A 19,058-nucleotide genomic window follows, 5' to 3' on the forward strand; every position below is an offset into this window, starting at 1 on the left:
TTGCTTTTAAATAGAATGAACAATTAAAGAATGAAGAATAGAAGACATCAGGTAAATCAGTAAAAATGCACGTAAAGTTGAAAGCGTCAGAAAAGTCGATCACGTGAGATCTGGAATCGACGATGCTTGCCGATGAGCGGATCGAGCAGATTTAGACTTGGAGGAGCGGGAGAAAAGATCGTTTCGCATGAGGTTTGCTCGTTGATTAATGGCGAGTTTCACTGGCTCCGCGGAGAACTTCGATGCTGATTTGTCTTCGATAAAATTGATCAGCCCCTTGCTCTTTTAAACAAACGTGAACGCAGGCAAATGAAGATAGATTTTACCTTTCGAATAAGTCTCAAATTATCGAGTTCATCAACAATCGCCCTCAAATACTTCTCCGCGCGGGGGTCTTCATATGAAACCGAGCCTTTCTTTCCATCTTGCGCTAGAACCATCTTTTGAAATTATTCCTCCTACATAAAACGTACTTTTCACTATTTCGAAATCAGTTGGCGTGGGTAAAACTCGTAAGCAATGACCGAGGGAAGCTGATGAAACTGAAATGAATCGCGCAACATTTGCGATCTCAAACTTATCTTCTGCTTCTTCCATTTGTTTCTTGTTCTTTCCCTGAGTAAAAATTGGCGATAAAAAAATTTGAAATTCCTTACGGATAAGTTTCTTCTGCGAACGGAATGAGGTGCTTTTGGCAAGGCACTGATGATTGGTTTTGGATCAGTTATGCTGAGGTATCCCTGGAGAAGCTTTTTAGATTCAGAAATTTGTTCTTCCCGTAATTCTGAATTTTCCGCGTGTGTTTCTGATGCTGTTGATCGTTCGCTTTCCAGGTTGTTTGAGCCTTCGATGATTTTCAGCCCTAGGTCCGATATATTGTCCAGCTTTCTTTTTCTTTCCGCCCTAAAACTGACTTGACAAAATATCAAATTTCGCTCCATACTTTAACAGTTCGATAGTAGCCTGTTCAAAGCGGTTCTTTTGCTCGTTCTCCTCGAGTTTTTCTTGGATAAATTTCATTCGCCTCTTCACTCGCGCTGATTCTTCGTACAACTTTGCAAGTTTCTGAAGCCGTAGGACCATTTGTGATTGAGGAGAGTTGCGCAGTTTTTGAACCCGAATCGAAAGCTCGTTTATGTCTGGATCGGTTTTCGCATTTCTCTTTTGGAAGTCATCCATGTCATCGATGAAAGCCATCTCTTCATTTACCACTTGAACCGGTGGCATTCGAGGTCTAGAAAAAAAAAGGGATGAGAAAGAGGGAGGATTGAAAAGACATAGAATTTATCCGATAATGCATGAGAAAAGAAGGTGTGAGAAAAAAAGAAAAGGCATTTCAGATTCAATGCTTCTTTTTGGCGCCAAATGAAGCAAAGCCCATTACTGAAGCTGATAGTGGATCTTCGAGACTTTCACAAGCTGCGGCGATCTTTCTCTTTTTCGCCTTTTTGCATTCTTTCTTATATTGCTTGTGCCACTCTTCGTCGGCTTCGGCTTGAGCTTTTCGCTCGGCTTGTTGCTTTTCGAAGGTCATGCCTCCGGTCTTTTTCAGTTCTTCCATCTTTTTTATTCGATCAGCGAAGACTTGTCTCACACCGACGACGCTTGATTCTAAATGGTTCAACTAGGTTAACTTTGGCCAGAGAAGGCACGAAACCTGGCAGTTTGTAAGGGTTGAAGCCCATATTCCTCTGATGTCTTCTTCCATTCATGTGGTTCAAGTACGCTCTTGAATCTTTGACATTGACATCACAAACTGAGCAGTAGTATCCGCCAGAGCCCTTGCCGTTATTCCCGTTTTCGAAACTGATCGCGACCTAGAGCTTCTTCAGACTAGAATGAGAGATGCTAATTTACCGTTTTCCCGATTCCACTTTCCATGTCAAGCTTTTTCTTTCGAGCTTGAACGGGATCTCGCATTGAGCTGGGCAAGTCTCGCTTTTCAAGGTTCGCGTCTGGGCCGTATTTTGTAGCTTTTTCCATGTCGCTTTAATAAAAAATGAGTGCCACGGCGATAATTTTAGTTTCCTACACTTTGAGACGATGTTGAGCAATCTTCTGGTACTCGCCTCGATCCCAAAGTCGCCGACCTCGATCATCCTCTGTCACCAATTCTTTCTCCTTTTCAGGAGGTGTGAGAGCGTTTTTATTCCCGGACATATTCTTCCGGATCTTCGCCTTGATGTCCTCCGCAAAAGTGGACATTCTAAAACAATCATATGAGACTTCGGCCGTTTAAAAATTTCCCGTGTGTATTTGTATCTGTAAATGGAGTGGTGAAGCGGCGCAGGCTGTGAAAAGTACGATTACTCGTCGATTATTTCATGAACTTTTGCAATGTGAGTGTCAACTCGAATCTGGAGATTTTCAAGAAAGTCTGTTTGAATATTGTATGCGCCAAGGGAAGAGAGCTCTTCTGTGATTGCCAGCAGCTTTTGCTTCAACTCGAGATTTTGACTTTCGAGTTCGTCGATGCGGCCCTCGAGCATCATCTGATTTGTGGGTCTATAATATGGCGATAAGAGAGGCTTCTGGTTTGTAGAAATGTACCTGATATTATCAAGCAAGTTCGAGAGACGGTTGGTTACGTCTTCAAGTTTGCCTGATCTCGGAGCAGGGGATTGAGGGATGTAATTCGGCGTGTAGTATTCCGTAGCGGATCCAAATCGACTATCCTTTAATTTTTCGGCAGGTGTGAAGTACATCGGTTTTTCTTTCTTCATCAAATTTATCGTCACATTTTCAGAGGGAGTCATGTAGATCGACTTTTCGAGGGCAAGTTTCGAAGCTTGCTTCTGCTCATTTGGCGTTTCAAACTTCGTCAAGTTTTCATTCAAATCTTTTGCGAAGGATTGCTCGTTGTCATTTGTTATTTCATGGAAGATGCGCCCTTTGGAGTCTTTAATTTCAGACTGATCGTCGCTAAATTCTTCCACGCAGCTGTGAAATGCGTCCGAGTCCATGTCAGAGAAGATGTTTTTTGCTGGACTGTTCACTGAAAGAAAAACGGTTCAAGATAGTAGGAAGAGTCATTCTTACCTCTTGGCAGTGGAAGTTTATTTTCCTTCTGGATACTCTTTCTCTGTGGTGTTTCACTGTTGATGACGGATATGTCTGGAATATGGAAGGTGACTTCTTTCGGCGATCGTTTGTTGAAAGGAGTTGAGGTCTGCTTGTTCTTGTTCGTCAAAATTCCTGGAGAAGGGAAGTTGCAGCTCTCATCTGCTTGAATTCTTGCGAGAAAGGGAGATTGGAGCTTCTTTCGAGGAGTCGAAAACATTTCAGGCTTTTCCATTTTTCAGTCCTACTTTTCAATTTCCAAGGTCTGAAATAAGGATTGTCATTATTTTTACATTTCGAAAGAGATTTAGTCGGATAAAGTATCATTTTCTTCAAGAAACAGATCCACAGATTCCTCATCGAGAAAGTCTTTCAATCTATCCACTCTTCTATCTGGCAGGCAGAAATCTACAGTATTTGTCATTTCTCTGCTCTCGCTAGTTATAAAGTCATCGTAGCCATCAGAATAATCGAAAATATATGGCCAGTCGCTTTCTTGAAGATAAGTTTTTGTATCACGGTTGTATTTGAGGCCGAATTTTCCGATTTCTCCATGTCGACATTTGTGAATCTAAAAAACTCTTAACAAAGATTAAAGTTGATTTCGAAGATACCTGTATCCAATCTTTCCGGACCCCGGTTTCGATATCCTGTGATGTTTGAAGTATGATTACATTATCGGCTTCCTGGACTGATCTCGCTCTCCCAGAGAGGTCATATTCCGTCAAAAATGAGTACCCATCTTTCTTGCTGACATTGCTTGTTTTTCGCGGGTGACAGATTACTGTTACGTGAACATCGGTAAATGTAGCTAATTCACGCAGCATTCTTATCGTGTTATCTAAGAAATGGTAATTAATAATTATTCAGTTTTAAATTGGTAGGTTATTTACCTTGGCTCATGTAAGCATCGTCCGAGCTCGTTCCAAATATCAGAAACTGCATATTATCGATAATTATATGATCGATTCTATGATTCTCTATCAGTTCTTTCAGCTTATCAACAAGCTCATTAGGATCCATCGAGCCTGGCTCGGAATTCAACGCTAGAATTCCAAGATTTCCAAGTTTTTCCTGAACGAATTCGTATTCAATTTGGCAGTCTTCGGAAGATTTCTGGCAGAGTTGCATAGCCTGCATATTTTGCAGCGCCTCTAGTTTCATTTCAAACGAGCACCAAAGCGTTTTTGCTCCATTGAGAGCCAAGTCTATCGAATATTCTGAGAGAAATGTTGTTTTTCCCTTTCCTGTGTGACCCGAGAAGAGTGTCAATTCTCCTTTCCGCAGGCCACCGAGATTTTCGTTGAGCATCGAGAACCGGGTAAATTTTATCGATTCCGCTGCAGTTTGACTTTGAACAAAAGATCGGGCCATATTCGCTCCAAGGTTGACTACATCGCCAGTTTCTCTGATCAGAACATTTAAAAGAGTAAGCGTGGATCGATGATGCTTTGGTCGTGGAATTGACGAGCTAACGGTCGTTATTTTTGAGTCATCAAGATCCTCAAAGATATCTGGGTATTTAGCAACAAGCTGGCCTGGCCAGATTATAATTTCCTTTTTCATCTCCAGAATTGTTCTTTTGAAGAGTGAAGAGTTTTCCGCGCCAGAAATGGGCAGCACGCCTTTTTGAATTCTCGCAGCAGTAGGTTCCAAACAAAGGGCATCCCACTCGTCTTCAACAACGATCACACGGTCAAACTCGCGCCATGAAAATAAACCGGCATAATTGTGATTTCCCGTGCTCGGTACATATGAAAAGTTGTCAGGAGAGTCGTATATTTTGACAGCGTGGACATTTTCGTCGCGTAGAAAATTTTCATCCTCGTGAAAAGGAATATCAACAAAGAGAACTCCATTTGATTTCAGGAATTTTAACCGCTCAACATTCTTATAATGAATCTGACTCATTGGGAGGGGAAATTTAACTTCATGCTCGTCAAGAATCGTTTGAAATCTCGCCTCGTAATCCCTTGATGAAAATTTTAATCGAGAAAATTGACGGAGTAGAAAAATTACCCTTCCAGAATCTTCGAGCTTTCGAGCAAGTTTTTAGCTTCGCAAAAATGATATAAGGCCCCGAGCTTCTGACAAAAATATGTTTTTCTGTTCCCATACAACTTGAATGAATCCTCAGATAAATGCGATGACCTTCGCTTTAGCACGATTGTTCTGACGTAGTTCTGCGTACACGTGCGCATTCTTTAATCAATCTAAGTTACTACTGCTTCGTTAAAATGCGGCTTCTCTTGCTCACTACACTCTACGACCGAAAGAGAAAAACAACAAGTGTAAATATTACATCTTCATCATGTTTATTGGCAGAAAGATGGTTCAACACCAGCAAAAGAACATGAGAAGGGCTTCACCGTAATCGGCCATTTACTTCTTGGACTTGTCGATGAAGATGGTGTGGCCGTTCTTACCGGAGTAATATCGGTCCTAAAATAATGAGATAAACGGAAAGTTCTCCCAGTTGATTTTTACCTTGTGGTTGGCCATGAAGCAACCGGGGCCGGCGACAGGGCATTCCTTGCGGAGTCGAGTGACCTTGCCGTTGTCGTCGACCTTGTAGTATTTGAGAACTCGGAGCTTCTCCTTCTTTCTCTTATGCTTGTTCTTCTTGGGGGTGGTGTAGACCTTCTTCTTTCGCTTCTTACCACCACCTCGAAGTCGGAGCACAAGGTGAAGGGTGGACTCCTTCTGGATGTTGTAGTCAGAAAGAGTTCGACCATCCTCAAGCTGTTTACCAGCGAAGATTAATCGTTGCTGATCTTATATGGAGTCAAAAATGGTTCCGTGGGTTGAGGTAAAGTTCTATAGGTAAGGAAAAAGCCTGAGAGATCAGAGTCACGGGAGCAAGCTTGTCCTTGCGTTATCGACGATTTTGCCAGACCGAGTCGAGCAATTTCTAACAGCGAAACAATGAGAAAAGCGAGCGAATTTAGAGATAAAAATACAGTTCATTTAAATGATTTATACTCGGCCTGGCAGGATCAAGCCGATATGCAACAAGTGAGATTTAGAAAACGCGAAAATAAACCTCGTGGACAAAACAATTGCAACCCGGACCGATCCTCAGGTCTCCCCTTCCAAGAAGTGTATCGAATCGAAAATCCTTTTTCAGACTCGTTCCTGGGGGAATTCCCTCCTTGTCCTGGATCTTAGCCTTGACATTCTCGATGGTGTCAGAAGCTTCGACCTCAAGGGTGATCGTTTTACCCGTTAGGGTTTTAACGAAGATCTGCATATTTGGCCGATCCTACCTGTCTAAACTCAAAACAATGAATAGTTATCTTACACAACCACAAGTCCAGAAATCGACAGAATCCGTACGCAAATGGCCGGAGCCGGATTTATTTGGCGGCAGCAAGGGCAGCGAGAACGGAGGCCTTCTTTTCGTCCTAAAAAGGGATTGAGAAAAGTGTTCAAAAATGATGGTGAAATCAAGGAAGAGAAATCACGAACCTGCTTGGCAGCTCGCTTCTCTCGCTTGAGCTTGTTCTTCTCTCGCTGGACGTGAGCCTGGGCTCGGAACATAGCGGCTCGGCTTCGTCGGGCCTTCTCCTTGTGGATGTGCTCCATCAAGACTCGCTTGTTCTTGAAGACATTACCCTTCGCCTTGAGGTAAAGCTCGTGGTACATGTGCTTGTCGACCTTCTCCTGCTTTCGGTACTTGGCCAAAAGTCGTCGGAGAACTCGCTGACGTCGCATCCAGAGGAGCTTGACGGGCATACGAGCGTTGGCAGTACCGAGTCGCTTACCGGGGCCAGTGTGTCGACCCTTTCGTCGGGCTTCGGTGTTGGCTCGTGCTCGGGCCCGAGAGTGGACAACGGTGGGCTTCTTGATGATCAGACCATCCTTGATGAGTCGTCGCACCTGATGCCTGGTAAATTGTTAGCGACTTACTAAACACGGCAAACGCACGAAACGTCAACTTACCTCGAGTTGGCGTTGGAGATGTTCTGGTTTTCATTGGGGTCCAACCAGACCTTGTTTTTACCGCACTTCATGACAGCGGCGGCGAGCCGCTTCTGAAGGAGGAGAGCCGACATGGTTGTCTAAAAAGGGCGGAGGTTAGAGACTTGCTTTTTGAATATTTTCGGCAGTAGATTTAGTGGCGGCCTTTGGTGGCAGGCGCGTCGGAGAAGAAAAGGACACGTGAAAAGTGACAATAGTTTAGAAATTTGACTAGCGTTTCGAGGCCTTCTTCATTTCGGCCTCGGTCAGACACATCATTCGGGGAGCGATCTGCATCGACATGAGCTCTTGGAAAAGGAGCTTGCACGCGTACGGCATTCGGACCTGAAATTTACATGAGTTTCAACGACTTAGAGTAGGGATTTTACCTGTGAGATGTTCGTCTTGTTTGAGCAAGATCGACACTCGAACGAGTTATTCGTCAGGTTTGCAACGCAGATGAGACCGCACAAGTTGCACACGTGTACTCTAGAAGCAGATATTATTATCTGGTGGATTTTGATTAATCTTACTTGTAAGGATCCGAAACCTCGAACAGTCTCTCTTTCAAGAACTGCGAGGCACCGTGCGCAATTTGACAATCACGTTCCATTTCTCCGAATCGGAGACCACCATCACGTGATCGACCTTCCATGGGCTGTCTGTTCAGCAGCTGAACCGGACCTCGGGCTCGACTAATTCATGATTAAAAGTTGAATGAGACAAGTCCAAGTTACCTGTGAATCTTATCGTTGACCATATGCTTCAATCTCTGGTAGTAAGTGGGTCCGAAGAAGACCTGTGTGTTCATCTTTCTACCAGTGAAGCCGCAGTAGAGCACTTCGTTTCCTCTCTGCTGATATTCATACTCGTGAAGAATATCAGAGACCTTCACAGAAAAAGTTAGAAATGATAACATTTCATCGACTTTTTACCTTCTGTACTGTGACGGAGGGATTGAATGGTGTAGCGTCACCAATCTCTCCCTTAATAGCGCCAACCTTTGACGTCAAACACTCGAATAAATGACCGATGGTCATACGCGATGGAATGGCGTGAGGGTTGACAATCAAATCTGGCTGCATACCATCAGGTGTGAAGAGCATGTCCTGAAGACAATGATGAGAATCGGTTAAAAATTCAAAGGCATTACCTCGCATCGGAGCATAATTCCGTTGGTACCCTTCTGACCGTGACGAGAGGCGAATTTATCTCCAACTTCTGGGATTCGGACTGATCGAAGACGGATTTTGACGAATTTGTAACCGTCTTCGTTAATCGTGACCATGACGGAATCGACGATACCCTTCTCGGTCGGCTTGGCAAAGAGAGAAGCGTCCTTCTTTGTGTATTTCTTCGCCGTCGGATCGAGGACATCGTCACCGTCCTGGAGCGCGATGGTCTTGCCGATCATAACATCATCACCGGAGATACGAGTGCCAGGAGCGATGAGACCGTCGTCTTCAAGTTTGTCGTAGATGGCGTGTCGCATGCCTTGAGTGGTCGCTCTGTCCGGCTTTTCGAATGTCTCTTCGGGGTCCAAGATCTTTTTGTTCTCCGTGTCCCTGTACCCTCTGTAATAAATAGATCGATGGAAACCACGATCGATTGAAGCCATGTTCATAATGAGGGAATCTTCCTGGTTGTAACCGGTGTAGCAAGAGAGTGCGACGATGGTGTTGATACCGGCCGGAAGTTCAGAGAAACGAAGGTACTCCATTGATCTCGTGACGCAGAGAGGCTTCTGGGGGTAGAAACAGATGTTGCCCATGGTGTCCATTCGAATCTGGAAGTTGGTGACGAAGACGCCGACGGCCTGTTTACCCATAGCGGACTGGTAGGTGTTACGCGGCGACTGGTTGTGATCGGGGAAGGGGACAATCGAAGCGCAGACGCCTAAGATCATAGCAGGATGAATTTCGCAATGAGTGTAAGATCTGCAGTAAGCCATCTCGTCCGTTTTCTTCACCTCGTCTGGCGTCATTGCGCACATGATCGTCTCCTCTTCGAGTGTATCGATGTACTCGACGACTCCAGCTTTGATCAACTCTGTCCATGAGTAATTCGAGTATTCGGGGTCTTTCAACATGGCGAGATGATCTTTTTTGAGGAGAAGTCGTTGATCTTCAACGATCAGGAGCGGGCGGCAAATTCGACCGGCATCAGTGTAAATGCGGATTTCTCTGTTTCTGATGTCTCGGACCATCGATACTTCGGAAACGATGATGTCCATCTGTCGACGAAGCTTTCTAAGGGTTCCCATGAGCTGTTCAGGGTCGCGATGGATACCGACCCAGCAGCCATTGACAAAGATCTTGGTGGCGTCGGAGATGGAATTTGGTGTAATTTCTTCTAAATTTTCCATCGACCATTCTTCCAAGAATTCAAGAATAGGACTGGGCTGAGAACCGACAGAGATGTAGGACATGAGGGCAAGATTTTTGACGAGACCGACGGCGTGGCCTTCAGGAGTTTCGGCTGGACATACCATGCCCCACTGTGTTGAGTGGAGCTGACGGGGCTTTGCGAGTTTTCCGTCTCGGCCGACGGGGGAGTTCAGTCGACGGAGATGAGAGAGGGAAGAGGCGTAGGTCAATCTGTTCAAGACTTGAGAGACACCGGGTCGGCACTGAGATGCTTTTTGCTGATCACCCCAGTTACCAGTAGCGAGGGAATACTTGAGACCATCGGTGATGATCTTCGTTTTGATGGCGGTAAGAACGTTCATGGGCTTTCCCTTTTCGATCTCTTTCTGCGCTGCCATTCGCGCATCCTTGGTCAATTTCTTAAAAAGTGATCGGAAGAGGAAAGCGAGGAGCGGGCCAGCAAGATCCATTCTCTTGTTACCGTAGTGATCTCGATCGTCTTCGCCTCGTCGACCGAGACCGGCCTGGAGAATACGATTGACCATGTAGCCGAGGAAGTATGCCTTTTTGGTTTCGCAGTATTCAGAGATACCCACGTGAGGGAGCAACTCTTTTTGGAGGATTTCTTTGGCGTACTTCATTCGCTTCTCGCGAGTGACACCAGGTCGAGCACCTCTTTTACCGATGAAATCGAGGGCAACGGCTTCTTCTTGGATGACGAAGGCTTCGTCAATAGATGGCTGAAATTTCATTTACTCTTTGACAAAATTTAAGTGACTATTACCTTGACCATTTCCATCATTTCCGGATCATCAAAGTCGTAAACGATGTGTTCCAAGATATCACGATCGGAGACAAAGCCTAGGGCTCGGAAAACGATGATGATTGGCGTATCCTGTTTGACGTAAGGCAAGATAGCAGCGATTCGGCGACCAATGGCGGACTTCTTAACACCGGTTCCACCGCTACGGGACAAGAGGTTGATCCAAATGGTCGACGTGGGGCGAGAGGAGTTCTCGAGACATGAGCGGCATTCGGCAGTGAGTTCGTACTTTGAGTCCTTTTTCTCGAAAACGTAGACGGTGTTGTTAGCCATTTTCTCCTGGGCGATGACGACTTTTTCGGAGCCGTTGATGACGAAGTATCCTCCGGGGTCGAGGGGACACTCGTTCAACTCGGTCAAATCGCGATCGGAAAGGCCGCTGAGGAGACAGTACTCTGACCTGAGCATGATGGGGATTTGACCGATGAAGATCTTTTCGTGCTTTTCCTCGTGTGGGCGAGGATCGTCGCTGCGGATGGTGGTTCTGTTGATGTCTACGTACAACGGAGCACAGTAAGTCAGGTTTCGGAGACGAGCTTCGTTGGGCATCAACGGATTTGGACCGGTTCCGACTTCCCAGTGAGTAGGCTAGCAATGAAAATGAGTGTATTGGAAAAAGAAAATGCATTACCTTGGAGAGATAAATCTGCTCAAACTTGATCTGGTACTTTGTCGGTTCTTCCGGCTCGCCGGCATTGTAATTCGGCTCCGACTGGAGCTCGATTACGGGCGATTCTTCAACAATCCGCTGGACGGACATGGTGATGAATTCATCGAAGGACTCCAACTGCTGACGAACGAGGCCTTTTTCGTCGAAATACGCAGTGATAATGGTCCAACAGGACTCATGCCACGTATTTGGCTATAAATGCGAATAAGAATTCGGTTGAGATGGAAAATTGTAGAAATTGACTCGAACAAGAAGAATATCAAGAATATTTTAAAGAAAAAATGAGTGTACTAACCGAGATTTCATTCTGGTCCCCGAAGGAACCAAGCTCATCGTCGTAGTTCATCCAGGAGTCCGTTTCAAATCTCTTAAATTTGAATTTTGCATTTTATGTCTCTCGGAAAACGGAAACATTCGAAAGAAAACGAAATTGTGAACAGTGGTGTGGGCAAGGGGCAGTCAGTTTATCAAATGACGCCGTTTGATTGGCCCATTCGTTTTTAAGCCAGAATCGGGCGGCCAATCGAAGCGCGCGCCCGCTCTGAGGAACGACACGTAACCACATGAGCCCGATACTACGATTCTGGAATTTTGCTAGAAAATTATTTTTCGTAAGACGACTGTTTTCGGTCACCAGAAGGTGACTCATCCCGAATTTGATTAAATATCGACTAGTTCTGACGAGTGACTATAGACTGGACCCGGCACCCTGAGTCAGGGTCTCAAAGATTTAACCGAAAAGCCGCGTAGCGGCTTGGGAAAATTACCTGAGTCAGGTGTTTGAGCTCAGTCCATAGAACGACTAGTAAACTGACATGCTTCATCCCAAAAGTGTCATTTATCACTGTTCAATTTCATGTAAAGGAGAAACGAGAGTTGTGTAAGTTCAAAAGATATCTCTATTTTATCTTGAGTGTGTTTTGGTATGGTGGGACAAGAACTGTCAGGATAATTGTGCGAATATATGGCAGTGTGATAACTGGATGAAAGTTTTAATTGGATTCTAGTTGATTCTGTGTCGAATTGACGGTTTATTCCTTGACTCGTCGGATGACCTTCCTTTGCTTGTCGAACTCGAACTTGTGGCTGCGGAAAATCGCCGAATTGTACAAGCCCTTGAAGCGAGAATGTAAAAAGGGGCGAAACAAGAAAAGTCTTTACCTTGCAAGATGTAATGTTCATCTGTCTAGCCTTGTCGAGCAGATCCTTCTCTGAGATCTCTACGTTGTTCGCCTTGTCCAAATCGTGCTGGAATCTGTTTCGGAGGTAGAATGTCTGCTCCTTGATCAGCTGCTTGAGCAAGAACATCAACAATTCGTTGTTGTCTCGTTTGTAGCTAAAAATAAAACCCGTGTGAAGAAAATTCGAGAGGTGATAAATTTTCGCTCACCTGAGATATTTTGAAAAGGTCTTTCGCATCTGTCTGGCGACAGTGAATTTCTGCGTCTCAATGAATGACTCAAGAACGACTCGGATGCCGATGTTGACGTCTTCTTCCAGCACCATGTTTCGGAGATGCATCTTCGCATTCGCCTCGGCCAGACGGATGACGGATTCAATATGACGAACAGTGATTGGAATCGAACCTGTCGCCATCGATTCTCGTCGCAACTCGGCGTACATTCGCGCCACTTTGTCTTGCTCCATGTCGAGCTTTGGATGCACCTAGAATTTTCTTTTTCAAGCAAAATCATTGATAACCCCCTTACCTTCATTCGCGCGTACTGAATGTATTTCTTCAACAAATCGGTTGGGATGTTATCCAAATCGGATTGAATCATCACTTCTTCTTGCTCCCTTTCTTCCTCTATGAAAAAAGTTTTGACTGATCAAAAAAGGTTGATTTACCATCGGCAAGAGGGTGGTTTCGCGAGTGCGATCGCAGAACAAAACGGGCAAGCTGCTCATCTAAAATTAGCGAAATTTAAAATCATTGTTGTCTTCAAGTTTTTACCTTGAACAGGGTCAATTGTATCCCGCACAACACAAAGCACATCGAAACGAGAGAGGATAGGCTCAGTGAGATCGACATTGTCGGAGAAAGTAATAGAAGGATCGTACCGACCGCTGATAGGATTGGACGCGGCAATGACTGAGCAACGAGCCTAAAATAGAGTTCGCCGATAGAGTTGCTTGAAAACCTGGTTAAGCTACCTGCAGCTGAGTGTTGATACCGGCTTTTGAGATGGAAATAGTCTGTTGTTCCATAGCTTCGTGAATTGATGTTCGATCTGAGTCATTCATTTTGTCGAACTCGTCAATCAGACATGTTCCCTCATCGGCCAGTACAAGCGCACCAGCTTCAAGAGTCCACTCTCCGCTAACTGGATGTCGTTGAACGTAAGCAGTCAAACCTACAGCCGAGGCACCCTGTCCAGTAGCATAGACGCTTCTTGGAGCGATCTTCTGCGTCGATTTCAAGAACTGAGACTTGGCAGTTCCGGGATCACCGCAAAGGAGGACGTTGATGTCGCCTCTCAGTCTGTGCTTCCCGTCGATGTTTTTGCGAACACCGCCAAAGAGTGATAAAGCAATGGCTCGCTTGATATTGTCATGGCCGTAGATGGATGGAGCGATGGATTGGCAAATTCGCTCGCCAATGCGCTCATCTTTCGACAACGCGCGGATCATTTTGATATCTTCTTCTGTGATAGCGCAGCTGGTGGTGCGGGCCTGTGAGTTGATTACGTGGTTGGCAAGGAGGACAGTGGAGAAGACAGGAAAGCCGTTTTTCGTGTTGAGCGAGCCATCGTATGAGTGGGAATAGATACCAGTGATGCTGACTTCATCACCGGGTCGACAGGAATCGACTAAGTCCGCGAGCAGGATCACATCCTTCGATCGAGGAAGACGGCCGGCTTGAACTGTAGCTGGCGACTCTTGAAGAGAGACTCGCTGATAATTCTGATAAATGGTTTCTTCCATGTTGACCTCGAAGGGTCCATATGATTGGCACTGAGGGCATGTTCCTGGCTTGACTTCCTGATTCTGTCCCTGCGCAAATGGGCCAACGATTTCGCCACATTTGAGGCAGGAAAATTTGACCATTCTCATCTGGGGCAAAACACCAGTTGTGGAAGCAATGACACCGTGAGTCTTGATAAGCTGCTCCAAGTGAAGCTGTCGCAGAGCGTTGATTTCTTCGACGAGTGGTAGCTTTGTGATGCGCACGAAAATTTCGGAATGTATGTTGGTGTAGCGGGGGAAGGAGTTGGTCACCAACTCGGTGGCAGCTTTGTTCATGATTTGCAGCATGACTTCAGGCACTTCTGGCAAGAAGTAAGCGAGCGAGTTGGCTTCGGAAGCGAGATTCGTGAACTCCACTTCCAGCGACTGTCGGTTGTCCATCACCATATCGTAGATGGCCTTTTTGAAGATGGGGTGGCCGTTTTCGTCCTTGGCTGTGCGCATGTATTGCTGGAAACGAAGGTAGAGTTCTTTGTTGATTTGGGGTTTTTGGACCCATTCAAGAAGCGAGTGTCCTTTTGTGTCTTCGATGTTTTCAATTTTTTCGTACTCTTCTGCGCCATCTTCGTAACGATCGAGGCGTCTTCGTCGACGAGAGTGATCCACCTAGAAAAAAGATTATATAACTCTATTCGTCATTATTAACGATATAAAGTCGTGTATATATAATTACATAATGATCCTACATCGTCATCTTCGTCATCGTATATCAAGTGATCCATTCCTCGACCTTCGCGTCGATCTCGTCGGTTCAGGTCTTGCTCTGCTCGCGCTCGTGCATCTTCGTCATCATCGACTTCGGCGTCGTCCAGCATTTCTTCGCCGTCTAATCACTTATGGAACGAATTCGGACTCTATTTCACTCACCGAGGTCGCCTCTATAATCGTCCAGCTCCGGAATCGCTCGATAATCATTCTCCATTCCATCGCCGAAGAGTTCATCGCCCTCTCCTTCATCAGCGTCTCCTTGGGCGTCGAGAAGGTGTTCCATTCCTTCGTCGATTTCATCGACTTCATCTCCGGCATCTTCCTCGAAGGGACGATTTGGAGAAGCTGGACGATGTGGATCTGGTGATGGCGGGTTGATTTCGGACGTTCCCAATTCACTACTGTTTGGATCCATTCTGAAAAGTACAAGTTCCGCGGAGTGAAAACAACGAGGAAAGCACGAGGCAGAGATATATATTTATCAAGTTGTGATGTTTCAATTGACAACCATCTCTTCGCTAGCAGTGACCATCTGTTCATCTTCTGATTCCGACTGTTCCTCGATCTCGACCTTTCCTCTTCCAACTTTGATGCGCTTCTGCATCTGATCTGCCTTCTTCTTTTCCTTGAACTGGTTCAGCTTCTCCTTCACAACAGCCTTAAGGGTAAAACATGAAATCGGCGCGGCGCGCCCGCCCGATCGGCGCCCCGCGGTGACCTACTTTTCAAAGACAGGGCAAATCTGAACGGATAAAGCTTTTTACAAAATTTTTTTTGATTTAGGATCGTCAAAGCTTTTTCTGAAATTATAGCAATTTTGAAAAGAAATGATAGCAAGGAAGAGTTCTTAAATGGCGTGAGTTGGTCAAAGTCTATCTCCTCCCACAATTTTCGTCCGATTTTTACCAAAAGATGAGCCTGTAGAGCTTCGTCTAATCTACAATTTCGTAGTTTCAGATTTTGAATTCTAGTTTCATAAATTTTTAAAAGAATTTTTTAAATGAGCGCTCTCTCGCCGCTGCTCGCTTTTTTCCCGCGCTCCTCGCTTCAACTACCTGCGCTAAATTCTGAGCAAATACTCTATGTGGGTCAGCGTATGCTGAATTTCCGACTGAAATGGTTTGAACTGGTGGTGATAATCATGCTTCTAAGGATGTTGATAATCCTTTTTCTTCAGCATTTTCTTGAGTTTGGTGGAATGCGTTCATTTACTATGCCAAAAAGATCTAAAAAATACGACAGAAGTGATAATTTCAAAAAAGCAAAAAATGAAGAAAGAGAGATGGAAAAAGATCAAGAGAAAGATTCAAAGGAAGTCGGCGTCCAAACAGAGGAGCCAGAAGAAGATGACGATGATGAAGAAGACTCTGAAGACGGAGAAATCGAAGAAGAGCAAGCTGAAGATGATGACGATGATGAAATCGAAGAAGAGCAAGCTGAGGAAGTCGAGCCAGAAGATGAATACGCTGAAATACACGATGATGAGAACATTATTGTCACGCTCAAAATAATCAGGAACATTCTACGAATCGTTGCGTGTCCTGGTTGCCTCAAGATTGGGGGACTGTGGCTGGCAGCTTTGAGTTTTGAGTATGTACGTCTTCATTTCGAGCTTGGATGTAACAACTGCAACAAATTCAAGTACAAGTGCTGGATGACAGAAGAAGCGTTCAACAAAATCTTCACATTTGCTCAAATTTTGAGCGGAATAAAGGACAGCCAGATGAAAAGATTCTTAGCAACAATAAGTTACGCTGCAAAAACTCGTAATGGACGTGAAATTTCTCCTGTTTACAACAACGACATCAACTCAAAAGCTTCAAAATGCAAAGAAACCGTCAATCAAGCAGTCATCCAAGAGTGTGAGGCTTCTATGAACTCAAAAATTCAAGAGTTCATCGAATTTCATCATGCCCATCCTGGCGAGCGCGTTGCAGTAAGTCTGGACGGCAACTACAACGACCGCGGCCTTTTGCGTAATCAAGCCCAGGCCTGTTTTGTATCGCTTATCGGAATAATGCAAGGCAAACCATCAGTACTTGGAAGTGTCATTCTCAAAAGAGCACAAGAAGCAAAAGAAGAAACCATCATTAAAAATTCGAAAGGAAGAATTGCTCCTCGTGGAACTCCTCCAAATGCATTGGAAGTCATGGGTGTGAACATTCTGTTTGAAGAAGTACTACAAAAAATTCAAGTCGCTATTCCAGAAAAGAAAATTTACATTTGCGCCGATAAAGATGCAAAAGTTCGAAGCGCAGAAACAAACAAATATAAAAATGGGCCGAAGAAAGGGATGGAAATTTTGCCGAAAGATTCTTTTCAATGGACTTACGATTCCGCGCATCTTCTGAAAAATATAGTCTACCACGCTGAGAAAAATTTGCCCATCGGAAGTTCAAAAGACAGATTCACAAAAAAACAAGTAACACAAGTTGGAACAAGGGTTCAAGATGCCTCAAAACATATAATGAATAACGATCTCTCTCTCGAAGAAGCGAAATTGAAAATGGATAAAACACGGAGACACTCTTATGGAAAACATGAGCTTTGCGATGAAAATTGTCAACAACTTCCTGCGATTCTTCAGCCTCATGGAAATCTAACGCAAGAAAAAATAGAAGAACTAATCGACGAACTTTACAGAAAAAAATTTGGAGAAGAGTTTATTTTATGTCTTCTAAATAACGGTTCAACATCATATAACGAGTATCTTCACAGCCTTATTTATAATCGACACTTATTTGCGAAAGGAGATCCCGCTGGTCCCTTTACTCAGCGATTTGATGTTGCTTGCAATCTTGGAATTCTCATTTACAATTATTCTCAAAATGAAGCTATCAAAAAAGTATTCAATCGACTTGACATTGGAACTGGTGAAATCGGCCTCAAAAGAATGGAGAAAATTGAAATTAGACGAAAAGAAACAAATAAGAAGCATGTCACTCCTCATAAAAATTCAGTCAGACAGAAACGTCGGATGTCGCAGAAACAAAATCGTCAATTTGGAACATATGGGAATAGAGTGCAGCGAGAGATCGACGAAAAACGGGCTGCGGCACTTGCAAAACTTGAAGAGGAAAAGAAACTTGTGAATGTGAAGAAAATTGAAGGAGAAAAGAATATTGGAGAAGAAAAGAAGATTGAAGAAGAAAAGAAGATCGAAGAAGAAAAGGAGAATCTGGAAAACTTTTTGTAAACTTACTTTTTTTTCTTTCAAAACATCCGTCTCTTTATCAAAATACAACTATGAATTCTGAACTGAAAGTTGTTATGAATTTGTTGCAAAAAGAAAAACACGATCTAGAAGTGAAAAGGGCATTCGCAGGAGCGCAGCGTGAGAAAAAGGCGGCCGCGGCGTGAGAGCAGTTGTTTTGAGAGGTCATTAAAAATTCTAGAAAAATCAAATTTGAAAGTTACTCTACGAAATTAAAGAGCAGACGGAGCTCTACAAGAATATCTAAGTTTGACGAAAATCGGACAAAAATTGTGGGAGGAGATAGAGTTTGACCAACTTATATCGTTTTTTAATATTTCCCAATTTTCAATTCTATTCAAAATTTTCATGAAAAGAGAGTAGGCTTTGACGATCATAAATCAAAAAAAATTTTGAAAAAAGCTTTATCCGTTCAGATTTGCCGTGACTTTGAAAAGTAGGTCACCGCGGGGCGCTGATCGGGCGGGCGCGCCGCGCCGATTTCATGTTTTACCCTTAAGCGAAAATTGTTTATCAAAAACTAGGCTGATTCGATTTACCTTGAGTCGCTCATCCTGAACCGCGGGCGCCTGCACGATTTTGAGGTTTGTGTCCACTTCCCATAAATCTGCTCGTTTTTGAACCTCCTAAAAATAATTGAAGGAAGAAGGGTTGGGTGGACTCGCCTTTGAAACAGCCAATCTGCTGAGAATATGATGTGCTTCTCGTTTTTGTCTGATCGCGCTGATTTTCTTGACCGCTTTGACGGTATCCTGCATGAGTTTTCGATCGTATTTGACGGGCTCGTTTCGTCTCTGGAAAAAGGGGTTGGAAAACGAAGAAGAGGAGGTGATGTTACCTTTTCGAATTCAAGGGAGGCGTCGCAGGTAAGTTCCTTTCCGTGAGCCTTTCTGTACGCCTTGGTCCAGCGGATCTTTCTTGGGTTCTTCTTCTTTTTGAACATTTTGTTGCACTTAGCCGTGCAAAATCGAAACTGTTTTGAATCGTTTCTGAACATTTTTTTGTGAAAAAAATTTTTGGGTCCCTTCTTTAACGGGTCAATTTAGAAATTTCTAGCAAAAAAAAACTAATTTTTAATTGTGAAAAAAATTATATGAAATTTTACCTGACGAAAACTGTTCCATGACCTGGATAGACCGGGGCCGAGCAGAAGTAGCATTTCTCGACTCTCATCCTCTATTCTTTCTTTTGAAAAAAGAGGAGAAACGCACGGAAAAGGGAAAATGAGTGACGAGTAGCTGGAGCAAACGCGCACTGAGGGGACCCACGGTGCGCTGATTGGCCGATTTC

The 19,058-nt window shown here is 44.3% G+C and overlaps 9 protein-coding genes and 1 long non-coding RNA gene across 10 annotated transcripts; 1 reads left to right on the forward strand and 9 right to left on the reverse strand.

Annotated features, from left to right (window-relative positions):
* Nucleotides 1-1,263, reverse strand: LOC145697144 (uncharacterized). Its single transcript, XM_081774302.1, has 5 exons — nt 944-1,263; nt 657-903; nt 474-615; nt 327-430; nt 1-282 (listed from the first exon to the last, which is right to left on the reverse strand). Exons 1-5 carry the CDS (start codon nt 1,225-1,227, stop codon nt 100-102), a joined length of 960 nt encoding a protein of 319 aa, XP_081630428.1. The 5' UTR covers nt 1,228-1,263; the 3' UTR covers nt 1-99.
* A 4-nt stretch (nt 1,264-1,267) lies between these two features.
* LOC145697145 (zinc finger matrin-type protein 2-like) lies at nt 1,268-2,202 on the reverse strand. The gene is made up of 4 exons (XM_081774303.1): nt 2,033-2,202; nt 1,858-1,987; nt 1,658-1,817; nt 1,268-1,611 (listed from the first exon to the last, which is right to left on the reverse strand). Exons 1-4 carry the CDS (start codon nt 2,158-2,160, stop codon nt 1,343-1,345), a joined length of 687 nt encoding a protein of 228 aa, XP_081630429.1. The 5' UTR covers nt 2,161-2,202; the 3' UTR covers nt 1,268-1,342.
* A 49-nt stretch (nt 2,203-2,251) lies between these two features.
* Nucleotides 2,252-3,351, reverse strand: LOC145699341 (uncharacterized). Its single transcript, XM_081776607.1, has 3 exons — nt 3,040-3,351; nt 2,551-2,995; nt 2,252-2,505 (listed from the first exon to the last, which is right to left on the reverse strand). Exons 1-3 carry the CDS (start codon nt 3,293-3,295, stop codon nt 2,307-2,309), a joined length of 900 nt encoding a protein of 299 aa, XP_081632733.1. The 5' UTR covers nt 3,296-3,351; the 3' UTR covers nt 2,252-2,306.
* Nucleotides 3,341-5,281, reverse strand: LOC145699340 (mitochondrial DNA helicase-like). Its single transcript, XM_081776606.1, has 4 exons — nt 5,080-5,281; nt 3,954-5,032; nt 3,675-3,901; nt 3,341-3,631 (listed from the first exon to the last, which is right to left on the reverse strand). The coding sequence occupies exons 1-4, from the start codon at nt 5,259-5,261 to the stop codon at nt 3,368-3,370; spliced, it is 1,752 nt and encodes a 583-aa protein (XP_081632732.1). The 5' UTR covers nt 5,262-5,281; the 3' UTR covers nt 3,341-3,367.
* Nucleotides 5,282-5,358: 77 nt separating this feature from the next.
* On the reverse strand, nt 5,359-6,354 carry LOC145696983 (uncharacterized). Its single transcript, XM_081774118.1, has 3 exons — nt 6,196-6,354; nt 5,548-5,834; nt 5,359-5,502 (listed from the first exon to the last, which is right to left on the reverse strand). The coding sequence occupies exons 1-3, from the start codon at nt 6,308-6,310 to the stop codon at nt 5,443-5,445; spliced, it is 462 nt and encodes a 153-aa protein (XP_081630244.1). The 5' UTR covers nt 6,311-6,354; the 3' UTR covers nt 5,359-5,442.
* Nucleotides 5,603-6,455, forward strand: LOC145697002 (uncharacterized). The gene is made up of 2 exons (XR_014133838.1): nt 5,603-5,844; nt 6,378-6,455. It is a non-coding gene; the product is annotated as an uncharacterized LOC145697002 (long non-coding RNA).
* LOC145696975 (large ribosomal subunit protein eL19-like) lies at nt 6,373-7,151 on the reverse strand. The gene is made up of 3 exons (XM_081774107.1): nt 7,003-7,151; nt 6,529-6,946; nt 6,373-6,464 (listed from the first exon to the last, which is right to left on the reverse strand). Exons 1-3 carry the CDS (start codon nt 7,113-7,115, stop codon nt 6,417-6,419), a joined length of 579 nt encoding a protein of 192 aa, XP_081630233.1. The 5' UTR covers nt 7,116-7,151; the 3' UTR covers nt 6,373-6,416.
* LOC145696930 (DNA-directed RNA polymerase II subunit RPB2-like) lies at nt 7,030-11,323 on the reverse strand. The gene is made up of 9 exons (XM_081774049.1): nt 11,175-11,323; nt 10,841-11,071; nt 10,171-10,797; nt 8,174-10,126; nt 7,956-8,129; nt 7,758-7,909; nt 7,554-7,715; nt 7,410-7,509; nt 7,030-7,365 (listed from the first exon to the last, which is right to left on the reverse strand). Exons 1-9 carry the CDS (start codon nt 11,223-11,225, stop codon nt 7,252-7,254), a joined length of 3,564 nt encoding a protein of 1,187 aa, XP_081630175.1. The 5' UTR covers nt 11,226-11,323; the 3' UTR covers nt 7,030-7,251.
* A 432-nt stretch (nt 11,324-11,755) lies between these two features.
* LOC145696937 (DNA replication licensing factor MCM2-like) lies at nt 11,756-14,970 on the reverse strand. Its single transcript, XM_081774055.1, has 9 exons — nt 14,714-14,970; nt 14,533-14,672; nt 13,034-14,452; nt 12,834-12,984; nt 12,728-12,787; nt 12,589-12,686; nt 12,270-12,544; nt 12,041-12,215; nt 11,756-11,994 (listed from the first exon to the last, which is right to left on the reverse strand). Exons 1-9 carry the CDS (start codon nt 14,967-14,969, stop codon nt 11,911-11,913), a joined length of 2,658 nt encoding a protein of 885 aa, XP_081630181.1. The 5' UTR covers nt 14,970; the 3' UTR covers nt 11,756-11,910.
* A 37-nt stretch (nt 14,971-15,007) lies between these two features.
* Nucleotides 15,008-19,032, reverse strand: LOC145696974 (putative ribosome biogenesis protein RLP24). The gene is made up of 5 exons (XM_081774106.1): nt 18,874-19,032; nt 18,607-18,757; nt 18,434-18,562; nt 18,308-18,394; nt 15,008-15,212 (listed from the first exon to the last, which is right to left on the reverse strand). The coding sequence occupies exons 1-5, from the start codon at nt 18,939-18,941 to the stop codon at nt 15,051-15,053; spliced, it is 597 nt and encodes a 198-aa protein (XP_081630232.1). The 5' UTR covers nt 18,942-19,032; the 3' UTR covers nt 15,008-15,050.
* Between the last annotated feature and the right edge of the window lie 26 nt (nt 19,033-19,058).

The sequence above is a fragment of the Oikopleura dioica genome, chromosome 2 (assembly GCF_907165135.1).
Source record: "Oikopleura dioica chromosome 2, OKI2018_I68_1.0, whole genome shotgun sequence".
Taxonomy (NCBI): Eukaryota; Metazoa; Chordata; class Appendicularia; order Copelata; family Oikopleuridae; genus Oikopleura; species Oikopleura dioica.

Excerpts from the sequence above, each read along its gene's own strand:
- LOC145697144 (XM_081774302.1), bottom strand. The coding sequence starts at position 1,227 with ATGCCACCGGTTCAAGTGGTAAATGAAGAGATGGCTTTCATCGATGAC. Across the intron at positions 616-656 it reads TTCGCAGAAGAAACTTATCC|GGAAAGAACAAGAAACAAAT; the intron begins GTAAGGAATTTC and ends ATTTTTACTCAG. Across the intron at positions 283-326 it reads ATTTGAGACTTATTCGAAAG|AGCAAGGGGCTGATCAATTT; the intron begins GTAAAATCTATC and ends TTTGTTTAAAAG.
- LOC145696983 (XM_081774118.1), bottom strand. The coding sequence starts at position 6,310 with ATGCAGATCTTCGTTAAAACCCTAACGGGTAAAACGATCACCCTTGAG. Across the intron at positions 5,835-6,195 it reads CAAGGAGGGAATTCCCCCAG|ATCAGCAACGATTAATCTTC; the intron begins GAACGAGTCTGA and ends ACTCCATATAAG. Across the intron at positions 5,503-5,547 it reads GCTTCATGGCCAACCACAAG|GACCGATATTACTCCGGTAA; the intron begins GTAAAAATCAAC and ends TCATTATTTTAG.
- LOC145696975 (XM_081774107.1), bottom strand. The coding sequence starts at position 7,115 with ATGTCGGCTCTCCTCCTTCAGAAGCGGCTCGCCGCCGCTGTCATGAAG. Across the intron at positions 6,947-7,002 it reads ATCTCCAACGCCAACTCGAG|GCATCAGGTGCGACGACTCA; the intron begins GTAAGTTGACGT and ends ACAATTTACCAG. Across the intron at positions 6,465-6,528 it reads AGAAGCGAGCTGCCAAGCAG|GACGAAAAGAAGGCCTCCGT; the intron begins GTTCGTGATTTC and ends ATCCCTTTTTAG.
- LOC145696930 (XM_081774049.1), bottom strand. The coding sequence starts at position 11,225 with ATGAACTACGACGATGAGCTTGGTTCCTTCGGGGACCAGAATGAAATC. Across the intron at positions 7,910-7,955 it reads CCTCCGTCACAGTACAGAAG|GTCTCTGATATTCTTCACGA; the intron begins GTAAAAAGTCGA and ends TTTTCTGTGAAG. Across the intron at positions 7,510-7,553 it reads GAGGTTTCGGATCCTTACAA|AGTACACGTGTGCAACTTGT; the intron begins GTAAGATTAATC and ends ATCTGCTTCTAG.
- LOC145696937 (XM_081774055.1), bottom strand. The coding sequence starts at position 14,969 with ATGGATCCAAACAGTAGTGAATTGGGAACGTCCGAAATCAACCCGCCA. Across the intron at positions 14,673-14,713 it reads CGATTATAGAGGCGACCTCG|ACGGCGAAGAAATGCTGGAC; the intron begins GTGAGTGAAATA and ends ATAAGTGATTAG. Across the intron at positions 11,995-12,040 it reads TGAACATTACATCTTGCAAG|GGCTTGTACAATTCGGCGAT; the intron begins GTAAAGACTTTT and ends TCTCGCTTCAAG.
- LOC145699341 (XM_081776607.1), bottom strand. The coding sequence starts at position 3,295 with ATGGAAAAGCCTGAAATGTTTTCGACTCCTCGAAAGAAGCTCCAATCT. Across the intron at positions 2,996-3,039 it reads TAAACTTCCACTGCCAAGAG|TGAACAGTCCAGCAAAAAAC; the intron begins GTAAGAATGACT and ends TTTTTCTTTCAG. Across the intron at positions 2,506-2,550 it reads AACTTGCTTGATAATATCAG|ACCCACAAATCAGATGATGC; the intron begins GTACATTTCTAC and ends GCCATATTATAG.
- LOC145699340 (XM_081776606.1), bottom strand. The coding sequence starts at position 5,261 with ATGCGCACGTGTACGCAGAACTACGTCAGAACAATCGTGCTAAAGCGA. Across the intron at positions 5,033-5,079 it reads AGCTCGAAGATTCTGGAAGG|GGATTACGAGGCGAGATTTC; the intron begins GTAATTTTTCTA and ends ATTTTCATCAAG. Across the intron at positions 3,632-3,674 it reads TCCGGAAAGATTGGATACAG|ATTCACAAATGTCGACATGG; the intron begins GTATCTTCGAAA and ends AGAGTTTTTTAG.
- LOC145697145 (XM_081774303.1), bottom strand. The coding sequence starts at position 2,160 with ATGTCCGGGAATAAAAACGCTCTCACACCTCCTGAAAAGGAGAAAGAA. Across the intron at positions 1,988-2,032 it reads GCTCAACATCGTCTCAAAGT|CGACATGGAAAAAGCTACAA; the intron begins GTAGGAAACTAA and ends TTTTTATTAAAG. Across the intron at positions 1,612-1,657 it reads CAACCCTTACAAACTGCCAG|AATCAAGCGTCGTCGGTGTG; the intron begins GTTTCGTGCCTT and ends TGAACCATTTAG.
- LOC145696974 (XM_081774106.1), bottom strand. The coding sequence starts at position 18,941 with ATGAGAGTCGAGAAATGCTACTTCTGCTCGGCCCCGGTCTATCCAGGT. Across the intron at positions 18,758-18,873 it reads CATGGAACAGTTTTCGTCAG|AAACGATTCAAAACAGTTTC; the intron begins GTAAAATTTCAT and ends AAAAATGTTCAG. Across the intron at positions 18,563-18,606 it reads CCTCCCTTGAATTCGAAAAG|AGACGAAACGAGCCCGTCAA; the intron begins GTAACATCACCT and ends CCCTTTTTCCAG.